General features: G+C 42.4%; 1 protein-coding gene across 2 annotated transcripts in view; it reads left to right on the top strand.

Moving 5' to 3' along the window:
• Nucleotides 1–56: 56 nt before the first annotated feature.
• Nucleotides 57–18,218, top strand: part of LOC309548892 (protein FAM228B-like) — a 43,264-nt gene continuing 25,102 nt past the window's right edge. The window contains exons 1-5 of one of the 2 annotated variants that reach the window (XM_082248820.1): nucleotides 57–158; nucleotides 1,754–1,875; nucleotides 9,469–9,615; nucleotides 12,397–12,474; nucleotides 14,370–14,567. In XM_082248820.1, coding sequence (XP_082104946.1) covers nucleotides 1,756–1,875; nucleotides 9,469–9,615; nucleotides 12,397–12,474; nucleotides 14,370–14,567 — 543 coding nt within the window. In that variant the 5' untranslated portion in view covers nucleotides 57–158; nucleotides 1,754–1,755. Of the gene's footprint in view, nucleotides 168–1,753; nucleotides 1,876–9,468; nucleotides 9,616–12,396; nucleotides 12,475–14,369; nucleotides 14,568–18,218 lie in introns of both variants that reach the window. The other variant, XM_082248821.1, reaches the window with a different exon arrangement.

Here is an 18,218-nt window from a genome sequence, read left to right as displayed (position 1 = left end):
TCGATTCCCAGCCTATCAAGCGGCTGGCTTTGAATATGGGCGGGATCGTATATTGCCTGGGCAGCAAATAAGGTTCCTGGAATGCAGTGGCCCCGCCCTGATTGTCCGAAGTGCGGAATCCATTGGGTCAGTGTTGGATGGACACAGAGCGGTGAGAGGTGAGAGCTGTCACCATTATAATAGCATATTTATACACTTTACAGTATATCAGATGAATACTTCTGTAGGAGGGAAGGAAAGTCAATGCAGACTGTGTGTAGGGAGCTTCCATACCACAGCTCAGCACTGCTCATTATATATACTAAGGGCAGCCATGGGGAGGGACAGCCCATACACATGTAGGGGGCCCAGGTATTCTGAGGGGCCCCAACCAACTACACCGAGTTATTGTTGCTGTAATAACCAGCAATTGTATAACCACTTTCATACAGGACAGTTACACCCCCTTCCTGCCCAGACCAATTTTCGGTGTTGCATTTTGAATGACAATTGCGCGGTCATGCAACACTGTACCTAAACCAAATTTATGTCATTTTTCCCCACAAATAGAGCTTTCTTTTGGTGGTATTTGATCACCGCAAGGTTTTTTATTTTTTGGTACACAAATAAAAAAAGCCCGAAAAGTTTGAAAAAAAAAAAGTTTTTTGTTTATGTTATAAAATTTTGTAAATAGATACGTTTTTCCCTGCACTGATGAGACCGCACTGACAGGCACTGATGAGGCCGCATTGATGGACACTGATATGCAGCACTGATGGGCACTGATATGCGACATTGATAGGTAGCACTGATATGCAGCATTGTTGGGCACTGATCGGCAGCACTGATAGGCAGCACTGTGGGCAATAATGGGCACTGGTGGGCAGCGCTGATAGATGGCAATAATGGGCACTGGTGGGCAGCGCTGATAGGGAGGGCGGCACCACTGGCAGGCTCCCTAAGCCCTGATTGCCATCCCTGAACTTTAATGGCATCCTAGTTTTAGTCCGTAGGGTTCATTATTGATTTGGCCCACCCTTTACAGCTATAACAGCTTTAACTTTCTTTTTTGTGGGAAAGCTGTCCACGAGGTTTAGGAGTGTGTCTATGGGAAAGTTTGACCATTCTTCCAGAAGCGCATTTGTGAGGTCAGGCACTGATGTGGACAAGACTAATTCATCCCAAAGGTGTTCTATCGGGTTGAGGTCAGGACTGGTGGAGGGAGGAATTATGGTGTGGGGTTGTTTTCCAGGGGTTGGGCTTGGCCCCTTAGTTATAGTGAAGGGAACTCTTAATGTGTCAACATACAAAGACATTTTGGACAGTTGTATGCTCCCAACTGTTCCAACATGACTGCGCACCAGTGCACAAAGCAAGGTCCATAAAGACATGGATGAGTGAGTTTGGGGTGGAAGAACTTAACTGACCTGCACAGAGTCCTAACCTCAACCTGATAGAACACCTTTGGGATGAATTAAAGCAGAGACTGCGAGCCAGGATTTCTCATTCAACATCAGTGCCTGACCTCACAAATGTGCTTCTGGAAGAATGGTCAAACATTCCCATAGACACACTCCTAAACCTTGTGGACAGCCTTCCCAGAAGAGTTGAAGCTGTTATAGCTGCAAAGGTTGGGCCAACTCAATATTGAACCCTACGGACTAAGAATGGGATGCCAATAAAGTTCATGTGCGTGAAACAGCAGGCGTCCCAAAACTTTTGACAATATAGTGTATATCGGAAAAAGCTCATGAATATGTCTTACCTCTTGCAGAGATGGCATTACCCAGGAGTGAGATGACGTCGGCATGCAGAGGGACGCTAAAGGAAGGTGTTATCACACTGCAGACCTCACATCTTCCTAAAGACCTGCTACCTGCCCCGGAACATGCTAAGGTCAGTGTTGATGAACTGTTCCCATTGTTCTATGTGTTTTAGGCAGAATACAAACCTGCAATGGACATTGTCATTTTCTCGGGTTCAGTAGGTCAGACTGGTCTTCCTGGACAAGAACAAATAAAGCTTTGAACAGGGAAACTTCAAACTTTTGGTGTTTTTTCACTGAGTGCTAAAGGGTAGCTAAACCTTAAAACTAAAATGTAATATACAGAATACCAATCCTAAGATGTGATGGCTGCATTCATTTTCTTTTTTTCAGCAAGTACAGAAAATGATCTGTTGATCTTGCCAGGAATGCAGTGTCCTTGGTTATGTGGGGTACACACTGTAAGAAAATCGGGTGAACGATCGTCCAATTTTCCTCGAGGTTTCACAGCAAATCGGAACTGATGAACGAAAATTCTTACAAAAATTCCCGTATGATAAAGGCTTTTTTTTGTTGTTGTTTATTGTTTATGATCAGGATCAGTCTTTCTTTTCTGATTTTTCTTGTATTAAAATCGTACAAAAATGGTACACATTAAGTGCCGGTTCACATTTCTGCGATGCGGGAACGCTGCGAATATATAGCGTGTTCCCGCATCGCATCCACACCCCTGGCAGTTCACACTGCCATATGCGATACGCAGGGGGTGTCACTTAAAAGTTAACAACACCCCCAGATCAGATTGCATATCGCAGTGCGATCTGAAAGTTCTCACAGAATCGGATCGCACAAGTGTGAACCACCATGTGATCCGATTCTGCTGCGGACCAAAAAAAGGGTCATGTCCGTGTTTCAGTGCGATTGCGGGTGAGAAATCCGCGATACAAACTGTAATGCTGAATTTGCACCGCACAGAGATCGCATGTGATTTTAGGAGCAGTGCGCACCAAATTACATGCAATCTCTGTGATCGCACAAATTTGAACTGGCACGTAATGAAAATCGATTGTTCTGTTCCCGTACGAGAAGAATTTTGGAGTTTGTCCCTTCGGGAATTTTCGTACGAAAAATCGAAATGAGCTGTTACTGTAAGCAGATTATAAACAAAACAATTGTATCTTTCTTGTGTAAACTACTAATCCCATCATCCCCCATGTATGGAAGATGAACGAAGGAAGACATGTTTGAAGTCCAGCCTGTGGACTGTGGACCACGACTCCCTCTATGGAGAAGTGAGTGGAGCTACCCAGGGGCAGGAAGGAAGTTATTTACAGTATCACCCATGGAGAATAAAGGGGGAAAAAGCCTGAATAAAGACACTAATGCAGCCATAACATCTAAGGACTGGTATGCTGCTGTATGTTACATTTTTGTTTTAAGATTTAGATACACTTTGAGGTAATCATTGATAAGCAATAAATGAAATGGGATCAGACGTTCCCGGATCGTATTAGGTGGGAAAGTCAGGGCAAACATGTACATATGCTTTTTATCAATTAAGAACAAATCCAACTTTCTTGACACATATTCGGTGTGTGTATGGGCATATTTATTACTAAAAGACAAAACCTGCTCCAACAGAAATACGAACCAAATATGTAGTATTTTCTTTAATAATGTATTATATGTTCAATACTTAAAAAAAAAAAAAAGTATTTCATTTATTGGATATGCAATCATTATAGTGGTAAGTGTCAAGCTAGATCACCAGCCTTTCTGGCTCTTTCTATAGCTGTGCTCTAAAACATACTTGAATAATGAGAAAGATCAGATTCTACAGATGGCTGAGTGACTCCGAAAAGGGGCACACTTCCACCTAGTAGAGATGGCGTTGTGTAGATTAGTCAGTTATACAAGGGTTGCCAACAAGCATGCTGTCAGTGTGGACTTTAAAATAAGAAGTGTGGCTGGTTACAGAATGTGAATAAACCTCACTGTTGATTTTATGACCATCATTAAAAAGGGGACCGTGCCATTGTGGGCGAATCCAACATCACAACCAAGCAGGGTAGGGCCTGGTCAGGTCACATTATAGTTGATAGATAAAATAATAGGCATCCATTGTCCCCACTGAAGGTGTAGTCTAACTGAAGAGGTTTTTAGTTATTATTTTTTAATATAATGGTCATGTGACCGTAATGGTCTACAAAAAGGGTAACGTCAGTTTGAAAGGCCTATAAGGGCCTTGGACAATATATATATATATATATATATATATATATATATATACTGTATTTACATATACAGTATCTCACAAAAGTGAGTACACCCCTTACCTTTTTGTAAATATTTTATTATAACTTTTCATGTAACACTGAAGAAATAACACTTTGATACAATGTAAAGTAGTGAGTGTACAGCTTGTATAACAGTGTAAGTTTGCTGCCCCCTTAAAATAACGCAATACACAGCCATTAATGTCTAAACCACTGGCAACAAAAGTGAGTACACCCCTAAGTGAAAATGTCCAAATTGAGCACAATTAGCCCCCATGTCTGGGACGACAGCCATGCATCAAATTGGTCTGCATGGCTGTCGTCCCAGAAGGATGCACAAGAAAGCCCACTAACAGTTTGCTGAAGACAAGCAGAATAAGGGCATGTATTACTGGAACCATGTCCTGTGGTCTGATGAGACCAAGATAAACTTATTTGGTTCAGATGGTGTCAAGCATGTGTGGGGGCAACCAGGCGAGGAGTACAAAGACAAGTGTGTCTTGCCTACAGTCAAGCATGGTGGTGGAGTGTCATGGTCTGAGACTGCATGAGTGCTGCCGGCACTGGGGAGTTACAGTTCATTGAGGGAACCATGAATACCAACATGTACTGTGACATACTGAAGCAGAGCATGATCCCATCCCTTTGGAGACTGGGCCGCAGGGCAGTATTCCAACATGATAACGACCCCAAACACACCTCCAAGACGACCACTGCCTTGCTAAAGAAGCGGAGGGTAAAGGTGATGGACTGGCCAAGCATGTCACCAGACCTAAACCCTATTGAGCATCTGTGGGGTATCCTCAAATGGAAGATGGAGGAGCACAAGGTCTCTAACTTCCACCAGCTCCGTGATGTCATCATGGAGGAGTGGAAGAGGACTCCAGTGGCAACCTGTGAAGCTCTGATAAACTCCATGCCCAAGAGGGTTAAGGCAGTGCTGAAAAATAATGGTGGCCACACAAAATATTGACACTTTGGGCCCAATTTGGACATTTTCACTTATGGGTGTAGTCAATTTTGTTGCCAGCGGTTTAGACATTAATGGCTGTGTGTTGAGTTATTTTCAGGGGACAGCAAATTTACACTGTTATACAAGCTGTACACTCACTACTTTACATTGTAGCAAGGTGTCATTTCTTCAGTGTTGTCACATGAAATGATCTAAAAAAAATATATACCAAAATGTGAGGGGTGTACTCACTTTTGTGAGATACTGTGTTTGTATATATATATATATATATATATATTTTTTTTTAATAGGAAAGCAAAATGCAGTGGCATTAGGGCAATTATTTTGACGTAAGCATATAATATTCCAAGCAGACAGAGTGTGGAACATGAGAAGCTGGGACACTCTGCTATCGGGTGACAGTAAGACACAATTGACTAAAATGAGACTGATGTCAGAGGGAACAAAATCGACATTGCTTGTCAGTGGGTGCCTTACGATTTTCTTTCTGTGATGACTTTTCAGGTCAAAGAATATTATTGACTTATTTCTCTGCAAGTCCATACCTGTCCTGAAATACAATGTATGTGTATGTATATAGATATATATTGTTCTTTGTCTTACCTTCATAAAGAATTGTAATTGTTTGCAGCAGTTCCTGATTCCAATGATCCTTGCAGGTATTATGTTACTGTACTTTAACTTGTTCTTCCTGACTGCTCTAGGCTATAGGGTTGTTCTCTCCTTTAAAGCAACTCTGTAGGCTTTTTTTTTTTTTTAATAAAAGCATCCTGCTGGAAAAAGATCAATAATACTTACCTGTCCTGCAGAAGGTGACTCCTATCTTCTTGAAGAATTATGGCCATCAAAGAACCTTCAGCATCCAACACACTTTTGGGAGTGTCAGACACTTGGCTCCCTACTGGGTGCTGTGGTTCCATCCATGGCAACTATGTCATTACTGTGTCCTGTAGTGGCATAGGGGCTGATTTAGGAAACCATAGCACCCAGCGGGGTGGGGAAGGCATCATAAACTCCCAGAATATTGTTGGATGTTGTAGATTCTTTGATGGCTATAGCTGTTTAACAAAGTTAAGATGGGAGTCACTGCCCGATGGATTTTAACGTAACCAGGTTATGGTTTACCTAGTAATAATCATATTCATTTGGAATTGTTCTGTAATGTTGAATACATTTCTCCATTCATCTGAGTGGCTTCCTTGGTTCTGAGTGTTGGGAATATCCCCCACTTTATACCCACATGGGCAACTCGTCACCGCAGTACAGTTAGTAGGGCATCAAGAAGTGTGTCAACGTAGATATTGATTGAACTTGACTGGAGGCTGTAGCAGCCTGTTTTAATTCCAAAATCTAATGACTATGAGGCCACAAAGTCTGGGGCATGTGTTACTTCTTTATGTTGCATGGCTGAAGGTGTGAAATATTGGGCAATCCATATCTGCCATGACACATTTCAGGATACCATGATTGGATTAAGGGGAAGAGGTTGCCTATGTGTATATAATATCTGAGTTGGAATGCAAACATGAATCATGGGGCCCCATAACAAAATTTTGATGGGGCTTTTAATTTGCATAACTCTCTTAGTATCAGCTGGTAGTGTCAACTCTGATTACTAGTATTTGATCTTAACATAAAGTATGCTTAATTAAAATCCAGGCAGCAGGAAAGCTGTCAACATATTCAAAATACTAGAAACCAGTGTTTTGAATAAAATGTACAGTTGCAGGAACAATGTTAAGGCCTCATGCACACTGGACGGTATAAAAACGCCAGTTTTGTTAGCTGTAGGAAGCTGTAGAATTTGTTTTTTCAGCAATTTTGCAGTAATGTTTTAACCATAATTATATTTTATGACCAAATAATGCCCTTGCACACAAATACTCTATATCTCTAATAGAAACTTCTTCTTCTGCCCTATAATGTTTTAGAAGAGGAGAGACTCTGGGATTTATGACTGTAATAGTCATACAGGGTTGGTTTCAGTCTTCAGCAGAAGTTCCCAGGGCAATAAATGATCCTGCCAACTAAACAAATGCTTCTTACTGCAAAGAGGGGGATCTGTGATTGGCAATCCTGAGATCGGACTTAAGCCAGCCCTTCCATATGGGAATTGTAACAGTTTATTTTCCTAACAGCCCCATTAATGGGGCTCCCTCCTACCCTAGACCCAATAGGGGTGTGTGAGCTGCTATGACTATTGTTACATAACTGATACTGGGGGTATGTTCCTGAAACTCAAAAGAACTGATAAAGATACTTTGATGAATGGTGAATCACCTTCAACAATATAGAACAAGCCAAGTTTAATGTAACTAACTACTAGTAAGTTAATAAGAAATACTTTTGCAGGACTTATTTATTGAGTTACTTACTAATATAGGCAGAGTAAAAGAATTCCTTCATTACCCCTGAACACTATTCAATGGCTGTCACAGGTCGTAATGTCCCCAAATCCGTGTTAAATCATCCGTTTTTTGAGCCAACACTCTTGCTTCGGAACAGCTTGCAAAAAAACTTGACATATCCTCGACTCCGGGGCCCATGACATCTATCCGCATGAACCCAGACTTTTAACCAGGGATGGCTTGCTCCTTCCTGGCAGGAGTATGCCACGATGGGGAGTTAAGAGCACACCATTTCTTCGATAAAGGCCGACTATTTAAATATAATCATACAGACAACAGATGGCCAAGTAGCCCATCCACCCTTATAGGAGTATTTTCAGCTGAGCCACTTTCTCTGCTCAGTGTCTCGAACTCCTGTAACGGTCAGAACCCTTACTGCTTTCGAGAACCTCTGCTCTAAAACCTCTCCCCAAACACAAGTCATTTCTACGATATACAATCTCCTCTGGGCAAACCGAACCTCAGACTCAGGGAAAGCATGCAGAGCCTGGGCTCAAGCCTTCGGGTTTGATTTTTCACATGATGATTGGAAACTCATTTATCATAATATCCATTAAGGCTCAGTAAATGTCTCCATTCAGGAGAATAACTACAAACTGTTGTCACGTTGGTACAGAACTCCTGCTCTACTACACACATTTGACTCCTCAATCTCTGACCATTGCTGGCATTGCCACAGTGCAGTTGGCACCATCCTACACATCTGGTGGGACTGCCCATTAATCCATCCATTTTGGGTCAGAGTACATAGCACGATTGCGCACGTGACAACACATACTCTCAAATTTACCCCAGCACAATTCCTTCTCCATCACTCTGCTCTCCTCCCATGGGGATATCCTAAACCATTTGCAATGCAATTGGTAAATGTGGCCAAAATGTGCATCCCCGTACATTGGGGCTTGTCAAAAGTTCCCTCTCTTATAGAATAGTTCAGGCGAATCAACAAGATTGCGGAAATAGAAGAACTCATCTTCATCTCTACAGCACATGATTCCCCCTCCAGATTTATTTATGTATGGTCAGGATGGCTTCATTTCCAAACGACAGCCGACTTTGCCCAGGCAGTGAACACGCCTTAAGACAGCATCACGTGCCTATTTACTGAAATACCCAACTGACTTTTTCTATTCCGTACGATAAACTTTCATACCCCGTCCCCCTTAGTGGATGGAATTAGACTAAAGAGACCTTGGCCGGAGGACCTTCCAGAACTCCCGTTCATTACCCATTTCCTCTCCCTACTACCTTCCCTAACCTTACGCCTTTCCCCTGCAATTCTAATCCCGCTTTAAACCAACATTCCCTTATAACAATCCTGGTTATAGTTTAACTTCCGGACCAATACACAAGATAGAAGAGCCCATTGGCCATTGTTTTGCACATTCCTTCCAATACAAAGCATGCCTTTCCTCTTTTCGGGAGTGAGCTATTACCAGTCCTTCCAAACCACACTCTATATACAAACCTTCATTTTTACATTTATCATTTTTATTTTGCTGTCCAGCAAAGCACATAGTACAGTACAACAGAAAATAGTGTGCCAAACATGGCGGATCAATAACAGTTATAAGGTACATAAAAATTAGAGCAATGAAAAACGTCAATACACACTGGGAACTGTGTCATCTTGTATATCTCTGAAACCATATACAAATCTTCCTATTTAGCATGCCTTTGGCACATACAGTTTATAATCCGCATCATATTAACTGATGCACCTTGATTTATTCTAGTGAAATTTATATTATTCATGTTCATTGTTTGTATAAGCATTCTTTGCTGTGTCATCAGCCAATTGATACTAGAGGTCACAATCATATGAAACACAACCAATGGTTATGAAGCAGACCAAAGATTGTCACTATGTTTGGATAGTTTGATTACTTATTTCCTTCTCATACCTATGTTGGGTTTTTTTTTGCGTTTCTGCAAACCTGCATTATTTCCAATAAAGTTGTTTGGAACAAAAAAAAAAATTGCTGCTACAGTATATGATGATGAATAGGTTACTATACATTCCTGTACTTTTATTAACCTGGCTCATAATGGCATATTCTTTGCCAGGCGGTGACTTTCAGGAAATCATCTCCGAGTGATGACAGCTCGTTCCTGCCCAAGAAAATCTTCCCATCACGTCCTGAAACCAGAAGTCTCTCTACCACTTCCCTGCGTAAAACTGGGGACTGGTTAGCATACAAGCCTTATGTCCAGGTAAGTTGTAATAACACAGAAGAGCTCAGACATTTATTCTTTTAAGAAGAATCTTAACGGCTTCTCTTTACACTTTTCGCCAGCATAATCTGTCTACTTGACTTTCTAAATCTTTTCACCTGCCATGTCTATACCAAACTATCTTTCTACTTTTATTATACATCACTGAGACTGCATCAGGAAGAGGTGGTAAAGGTCACCAGGACATATAAAGAGGGTGAATCTCCCAAATGTGGACTGGACAGCAATGAAACCTGACAAGTTTCCAATTGCTACCTACTCTTTCAAAAACTATGCTGACCTATTAGGGGTTAAGGCCAAAAAGATATATTCCACTTTGTGAATTTATCAGTTTACTAATTAGGATTTTACTGAACTCTTTACTCCCAGTGCTCTTACAAGAGAGATGCCTTCTGCTACATAGAAGCAGCACCACCTGCCCCTCCACTCCACTGTCCATTCAAAGAATACTTTGTATTTTGGGTATAGGTTCACATAATCCAAAGCCTTCCATGATTGGCTAAGAGGAGAGAAGGGGCGGGCAGAACAACTACAAATTACTCTGCAGCTGCTGTATCAGAGACCTGAAGATCCAGTGTTGGAGTGCCGGAAGTATAGTGATAGATGTACTCTCAGTGCTTAATAAAAATGGAAATAGTAAATGAAAGAGTTACAGTCAGGTCCATAAATATTGGGACATCGACACAATTCTAATCTTTTTGGCTCTATACACCACTACAATGGATTTGAAATGAAACAAACAATATATGCTTTAAGTGCAGACTTTCAGCTTTAATTTGAGGGTATTTACATCCAAATCAGGTGAAAGGTGTAGGAATTACAACAGTTTGTATATGTGCCTCCCACTTTTTAAGGGGCCAAAAATAATGGGACAGTTGGCTTCTCAGCTGTTCCATGGCCAGGAGTGTGTTATTCCCTCATTATCCCATTTACAAGGAGCAGATAAAAGGTCCAGAGTTCATTTTAAGTGTGCTATTTGCATTTGGAATTTGTTGCTGTCAACTCTCAATATGAGATCCAAAGAGCTGTCACTATCAGTGAAGCAAGCCATCATTAGGCTGAAAAAACAAAACAAACCCATTAGAGAGATAGCAAAAACATTAGGTGTGGCCAAATCAACTGTTTAGAACATCCTTTAAAAGAGAGAACGCACCGGTGAGCTCAGCAACACCAAAAGACCCGGAAGACCACGGAAAACAACTGTGGTGGATGACCGAAGAATTCTTTCCCTGGTGAAGAAAACACCCTTCACAACAGTTGGCCAGATCAAGAACACTCTCCAGGAGGTAGGTGTATGTGTGTTAAAGTCAACAATCAAGAGAAGACTTCACCAAAGTGAATACAGAGGGTTCACCACAAGATGTAAACCATTGGTGAGCCTCAAAAACAGGAAGGCCAGATTAGAGTTTTCCAAACAACATCTAAAAAAGCCTTCACGGTTCTGGAACAACATCCTATGGACAGATGTGACCAAGATCAACTTGTACCAGAGTGATGGGAAGAGAAGACTATGGAGAAGGAAAGGAACTGCTCATAATCCAAACATACCACCTCATCAGTGAAGCATGGTGGTGGAAGTGTCATGGCGTGGGCATGTATGGCTGCTAATGGAACTGGTTCTCTTGTATTTATTGATGATGTGACTGCTGACAAAAGCAGCAGGATGAATTCTGAAGTGTTTCGGGAAATATTATCTGCTCATATTAAATGCTTCAGAACTCATTGGACGGCGCTTCACAGTGCAGATTGACAATGACCTGAAGCATACTGCGAAAGCAACCAAAGAGTTTTTTAAGGGAAAGAAGTGGAATGTTATGCAATGGACAAGTCACCTGACCTGGATCCGATTGAGCATGCATTTCACTTGCTGAAGACAAAACTGAAGGGAAAATGCCCCAGGAACAAGCAGGAACTGAAGACAGTTGCAGTAGAGGCCTGGCAGAGCATCACCAGGGATGAAACCCAGCGTCTGGTGATGTCTATGCGTTACAGACTTCAGGGTGTAATTGACTGCAAAGGATTTGCAACCAAGTTTTAAAAAGTGAAAGTTTGATTTATGATTGATAATCTGTCCCATTACTTTTGGTCCCTTAAAAAGTGCAAGGCACATATACAAACTGTTGTAATTCCTACACCGTTCACCTGATTTGGATGTAAATACCCTCAAATTAAAGCTGAAAGTCTGCAGTTAAAGCACATCGTGTTTGTTTCATTTCAAATCCATTGTGGTGATGTATAGAGCCAAAAAGATTAGAATTGTATCAATGTCCCAATATTTATGGATCTGATTGTACGTCCATGAAGTGGCATACAGCGTGTTGGACTTAACCCCTTATAGGCCAGCAGATTTTTAAAAGTGTTGCAAATCCTGGAGTTCTACTTTGGGTATCTAAGAGCATTCCCCACACCAGCACAGCATCAGGTTAACAGATGAGCAGCAGCGATAGGGCAGACACTGCTGAAATCAGAATTAATCTTGGTTACATATACTGGAGTGATGGAACTTCTTACTACCTGTGGTTGTTTAGTATGTTCTCTGTATCCTGATTTTTTTTTTAAAATAAATAATAAAAAACAAAACAGAATTCATATTCTTTCATCTGATTGGTTGCTCTGGTTTACTGCATTTGGAACATAATCATTGTGGTTTCTGCTGCCATAAGCCAGCGGTTCTTCTGCTATTGAATTCCTCTATTGTTGCTTGATTGTTTTTTCTTTTTGGCAAACTTGATTTTTTTCCCATTTTTTTTTTGTTTTTAGCTAATAATTGATGCAGAAAATGAGAAGATCAGTGCAAAGACACAGTGTGTGTTGGATGCAGAAAATCACTATAACCAGGTAACATGTAGTTAGAACTGCAGGAAATAGAGCCATAATTCCATTCCATAATTTCCAAGTAAAAATATGTGAGCACAGAGCAAAACTGTGTCAAAGTGTGCGGTGCATGCTGGGAAATGGGACAAGAAAATGCTTAGATTATTGGACATGTCAAAAAAGATGGTAATAGAGTTGTAACCCAAAGTCAGGTTTTTCATGTGTTGTTGTTGTTGTTAGGTCCTCTTTGAAGACCATTTACATTTTATGCATTCAAATAATATTTAGCAATTATGCAGTGAAGGGACAAGGTCCTTCTGTACCTAAGCAAAAAGGCCAAAGTACACCACTTCCTCCATGAGCTTTGAACTCCTTTAGCAGTACAGGTTATACAGTGGGGAAAATAATTATTTGATCCCCTGCAGATATATAAGTTTGCCCAATTACAAAGCAGTGAAGGGTCTATAATTTTTATCATAGGTGTATTCTAAATGATACAGACACAATAAACCCAAGCAGAGAAACCCTAAAGCATAATGTTTCCACCTCCGTGCTTGACTGTAGGGATGGTGTGCTTAGGGTCGTAGTCAGCATTTTTCTTACTCCAAACACGGCAAGTCGAGTTAATGCCAAGGAGATCAATTTTTGTCTCATCTGACAGCGCTTTCCCCCAATCCTTCTCTGAATCATTTAGATGTTCATTGGCAAACTTCAGATGGGCCTGTGCATGTGCCTTCTTGAGGAGGGGGACCTTGCAGGCACTGCAGGATTTTATTTCATGGCGTATTGTGTTACCAATGGTTTGTTTGGTGACTGTGGTCCTAATGGCCCTGAGATCATTAACAAGTTCCTCCCATGTAGTTCTGGGCTGATGCCTCACTTTTCTCATGATCATCCTTAGCCCAAGAGGTGAAATCGGTTATTTTGTATTTCTTCAATTTGTAAAAAAATCACTCCAACAGTTGTCTGCTTCTCACCAAGCTTCTTTCTGGTGGTTTTGTAGCCCATTCCAGCCTTTTGCAGGTCTACTATCTTGTCCCTTACGTCCTTTGACAGCTGTTTGGTCTTGGCTATGATGGTGGGTTTGAATGGAAGAAAGCTGTCGTTAGGAGCAATTGACCGGACTAATCTGTGGACCACATGAGCCAATACTATAGCCAGTCTGTTGGAGCCAGAATTATTGTTGGTTGGTAGGGGATCAAATACTAATTTTACTCACTGAACTGCAACTCAATTTATCTATATTGGTCTCTATCATTTAAAATACACCTATGATAACAATTATAGCCCCTTCATTTCTTTGTAAGTGGGTAAACTTACATAATCTACAGGGAATCAAATAATTATTTTCCCCACTGCCGGTCCTGCATTCTAGAACCCCCTGCCTCCTCAAACCCCCCCCCCCTCCCTCTTCTGCTGCAGTGCCCAATCTGGCTGAGTTTTTTTCCGATCTGCCATCCCGCCCTGCACCTGTGTGTGTAGATACTTTATGAAGTCCAGTATTAAGCTATAATAAATTACCCCACTGTAGCTTCAGAAAAAACTGCAATCCTTTCTGTGAAAAGCACCTTTTCATTGCCCCCTGCCTGCAACACATGTGTAGATATCTTGTAAAAAGTACATGTCTGTACTGTACACTCTTTCCTTTTTTTTAATAGCACAGTGCAGCTGATTTGAGCCAGGAAAAAATAAGGCTTAGCTCCCACAATGCAGGCTGTGTCATTGGTCACCATGATGTAATGGAGGGGTTAGGCACGGACACCAATTACTGGACTCTATATTAGCTCCTCTGGCATTGCGAGGAAAGGGGGTACAACGCTCACTGGGTACATTTAGAGATATACTGTAATTGGCTCCTTGTATTGAAATAAAATGAAAGACTAGAGTGTATTTATATACATTTTTTTTGTGTGCGTTAGTGTCTGGATGAGTATGTGAAACAGGCAGAGAGCTCTGATCTGCGGAGGAAGGAGATGCAGCATAAGAGGTGGACGGAACGTGTGGCTGAACCACTACAGAAAACCATTGAGCGCTACATAGATAGCCAAACCAGCGAAGACATAGAGAGGAGGAGGAGATGGCTTCTAGAACAGTACTTGGAATATTGCAACAAAAAGGTAAGTCTCAATATAGTTAAAGTCACTATTGACGACTTTACATTTGTTGAAACAGAAATATTATATATTTGTGGATTTTTATAGGACCTAAAAGAAAAGTTAATTAGCCTGCGATAATCTGATTAATGTTACCAAAATTTCACCTGTCACTTGTACACAGAGGGGGCAACTATTCTGTGAGCCAGTATACTCCATGGCAAAATGAGCTATTCTGGCACCCGGGGGGGGGGGGGGGGGGGGGACACAATCCAGATAAAGTCTTGTTTTAGTATGCAGTCAAGCTGTATAACAAGTAAATAATGTGGCATCTAAGTTGCCCCGTGTCAGTAGCAAGCGGGAGAGTAGGTACCTAATACTGCAATCAACAACACCTCTCAGGGAGCATGGGCTTTGTTGATTGGAGTACTGAGAAGGGAGGTGTCTGAAATACTGGAGAGCTGGACTGCTGATTTATGTGTGCTGTATATGCCATATAAAAACGTTCTTATTTTTTTTATTGATTAAAGGTACTTATATAGCCCTGTCATTTTACACAGTGCTTTACATATTATAAATTCACATCAGTCCATGCCCTCAAGGAGCTTACAATCTAAGGTGCCTAACTCACATTCATACATACACATTCTAGGGTCAATTTAGAAAGGAGCCAATTAACCTACCAGCATGTCTTTGGAGTGTGGGAGGAAACTGGAGTACCTGGAGGAAACCCAAACTGGCAGAACATGCAAATTCTATGCAGGTCGTGCCATGGTTAGGATTTGAACAAATGACCCTAGTGCTGCTAGGCGGAAGAGCTTGTTGTTGTTAAACTACTTCCTGACCACGCTATAGCCAAAAGACAGCTACAACACAGTAGTCCAGTTCTGGGAGGGCGTCCATGGATGTCATCCTAGAACCCCACTTCCCGCGTGCCCCCTGACGCGTGCATCTGGTACACTCTGTGACAGCTGGGTGCTTTGGACACAGCTGATCACAGCACATGATAAAGGCAGTGTTGCCAACCCCCCGGAGGGAAATTTACTGGCAGAACGTCCAAAATTTACGGACGGCACCAATTTTTTACTGACATGGCAAAAATGTACATAAACAGGCTGTTTTCAGTGCTAAACCGTGCAAATATCAATACTTAAACTATAAACATGTAGATAGTGCTATTAGCAAGGTGTTTAGGTTAAACAAAAGTCAAAAACCATATTTCTCCATTTCAATGAAGGTCAGATTAATATAACCCAGCCAGCACAGCGTTCCCCCATATATCAGAGTGTGGAGGATTTCCCCTTACAGTGTAACTCTGACATAAAGAGGAATGCTGCAGATCTTGATTTAAGGGGGAACTCTGATTTAAGTGGGTGCTCTGGTGACCAGAAACCGCCTTATATCAGAGTCCACTGCATTCCCCTTTACATCAGAGTTCCCTTTTACATCAGGGTTTGCAGAGTTCCCCTTCGCACTGTAAGGGGAGAATCCTGCAGACTCTGATGTAAAGGGGAACCCCAGGAACTCTGATGTGGGGGGCAATCAGTGACCAGAGACCACCTTCCACAGAGTGACTACATTAAGATATGGGGGGGGGATTACTAATATAGAGGGATCTTTATATCAGTGCCCCCTTACATCAGTGACCCCCCCATCAGACTGGTCTGTCGGCGCTGTCACTGACCTCCTCTCAGGTGCACTGTGCAGGGCTCAGTCAGACGGTTCTGGTCTCCACTTTGCAGGCCCCACACATCTGACTTCTCCAGTGACTCCCATCCCGGCGGCGCTCTCACTCTTGACTCCTCTGCAGACTCCCCTGCAGACATGATAAAAGACAAGAGATGGTCAGAGACTGCAGACATGGTACAGGAGGTGGTCAGAGACTGCGGACATGGTACAGGAGGTGGTCAGAGACTGCTGACATGGTACAGGAGGTGGTCAGAGACTGCTGACATGGTACAGGAGGTGGTCAGAGACTGCTGACATGGTACAGGAGGTGGTCAGAGACTGCGGACATGGTACAGGAGGTGGTCAGAGACTGCAGACATGGTACAGGAGGTGGTCAGATATCCTTATAACGATGGGCAAATTTGGTTATGCCCACCTAAATCCCCCAACACCACCCTCTGCTGGCCCCCTGTAAATATTATGAAGGAATATTCAAAAATGTATAATATCTATCAGAAATGCTGCTTTTATAACTATGCAGAACTTGATTAGGCTGAGATTGTGTATTGCATTTCACAATGATGTCACCACAACATGTTTCAGGCATCAGGAGAGGTGGTTAATAAGCTTACAGGTAAAGGAAAGGGAGGACAATGTTATGGACTGGAGGTGGGGAGGTGATAGGGAGGTTTCAGAGTTGCAGGCTCAGACTAGTGGTGTCACCCTACAGACTATTTACAGTATGGCGGATGGACTGCGCAAGCAGTTAACATGGTAACCCTGCCATTAACTTTCTGCCCTACGGTGACAACCATACTGAGAAGTGTTGTCATGCTAGGGCAGGCAATTTGTTAGAGGAATAACAGATGACGTCAAGTGTAAAGTTCAGAACCACAATGACTATATGCTGTAGGAGCATTAAATCTTACAATGTCTGTTCAACAGATAGGGAAAAAACTTTAAAACTTAAGGGGAAAAAAAAAAACTTGTAGAGGTTCTTTTCTTTTGGTCAGCCATACGTTAGACGCAGCATCCACAAAAACCACCTTGGGAATGTCCAGCCTCAGGAGTGCAGAAAGATGTCAGCCACCAGGCAGACTATTTAATATAAAATAAGCATCCACTTACATATAAAAACAGGAATGTCAGCCACAGCAAGGGAGCCGTGTCAATCAGCTCACAGGGAGCAGCATAGTGACAGGTGGAGGAGGAAAAGAGCCAGGATTTACAGGCTCTTATACGGTATATACAGGCAGCTAGCAATAGCAACTCACAAGGGACTCTGGACTGGAGACCATCCGTGATCCGTGCGTCCAGCAGCATCTTCTAGTCTGTCCTGTCCAGTCCACTCCAAGTCCACACTCCACACTGTCACTGGCGCAGTTGCAGTGGCGCCTGGCGGGCGGCCGGCGGGAAGACTTGAATGACGGCGGGGGCGGAGGCGGGCGCAGGCGCAGTGCGAGCCTGCATCTCTTCTCAGCGAGTCCGAGAGAACTCGGGAATCTCCGGAGTCCGGAACTGCGCGCCGCACATGCGCAGTTCTGACCTTGCCGCCGCCGCCGCTGTAGATTTACGGGCACTTTTCTCCTGCTACGGGCATTTACGGGCAGGAGAAAAGTGCCCTGATTTTACGGGCTGTCCGTAAATCTACGGGCGGTTGGCAACACTGGATAAAGGGCCAATCACAGCAGCCTTTTATCATGTGATCAGCTTTGTCCAATCACAGTTGATCGCATGTAAACAGACTTCCTGGTTTTAGGCAGTCCTTTACTCTCATGCTGCGTCTGTGGGAAGAAAGGAGAGCCGTTAATGGGCAAGTCTGTCAGCACATTGTTTACACTGATCATTAGTGCCACCTATCAGTGCAGCCTCATCAGTGCGGTCTCCTCAGTGCAGCCTCATCAGCACACATAAGGGAAGAAGAAAAGTTATTTATTCGCAAAATATTATAACTTAACAGTCTTAACAGTCTTTTTTTTTATTTGTTTAGCAAAAAATACCACCCAG

This window comes from Pelophylax lessonae (assembly GCF_965119305.1).
Source record: "Pelophylax lessonae genome assembly, chromosome: 3".
NCBI lineage: Eukaryota > Metazoa > Chordata > Amphibia > Anura > Ranidae > Pelophylax > Pelophylax lessonae.
Note: the sequence above shows the minus strand (reverse complement) of the source record. Positions and strands in the feature narration are given on the sequence as shown.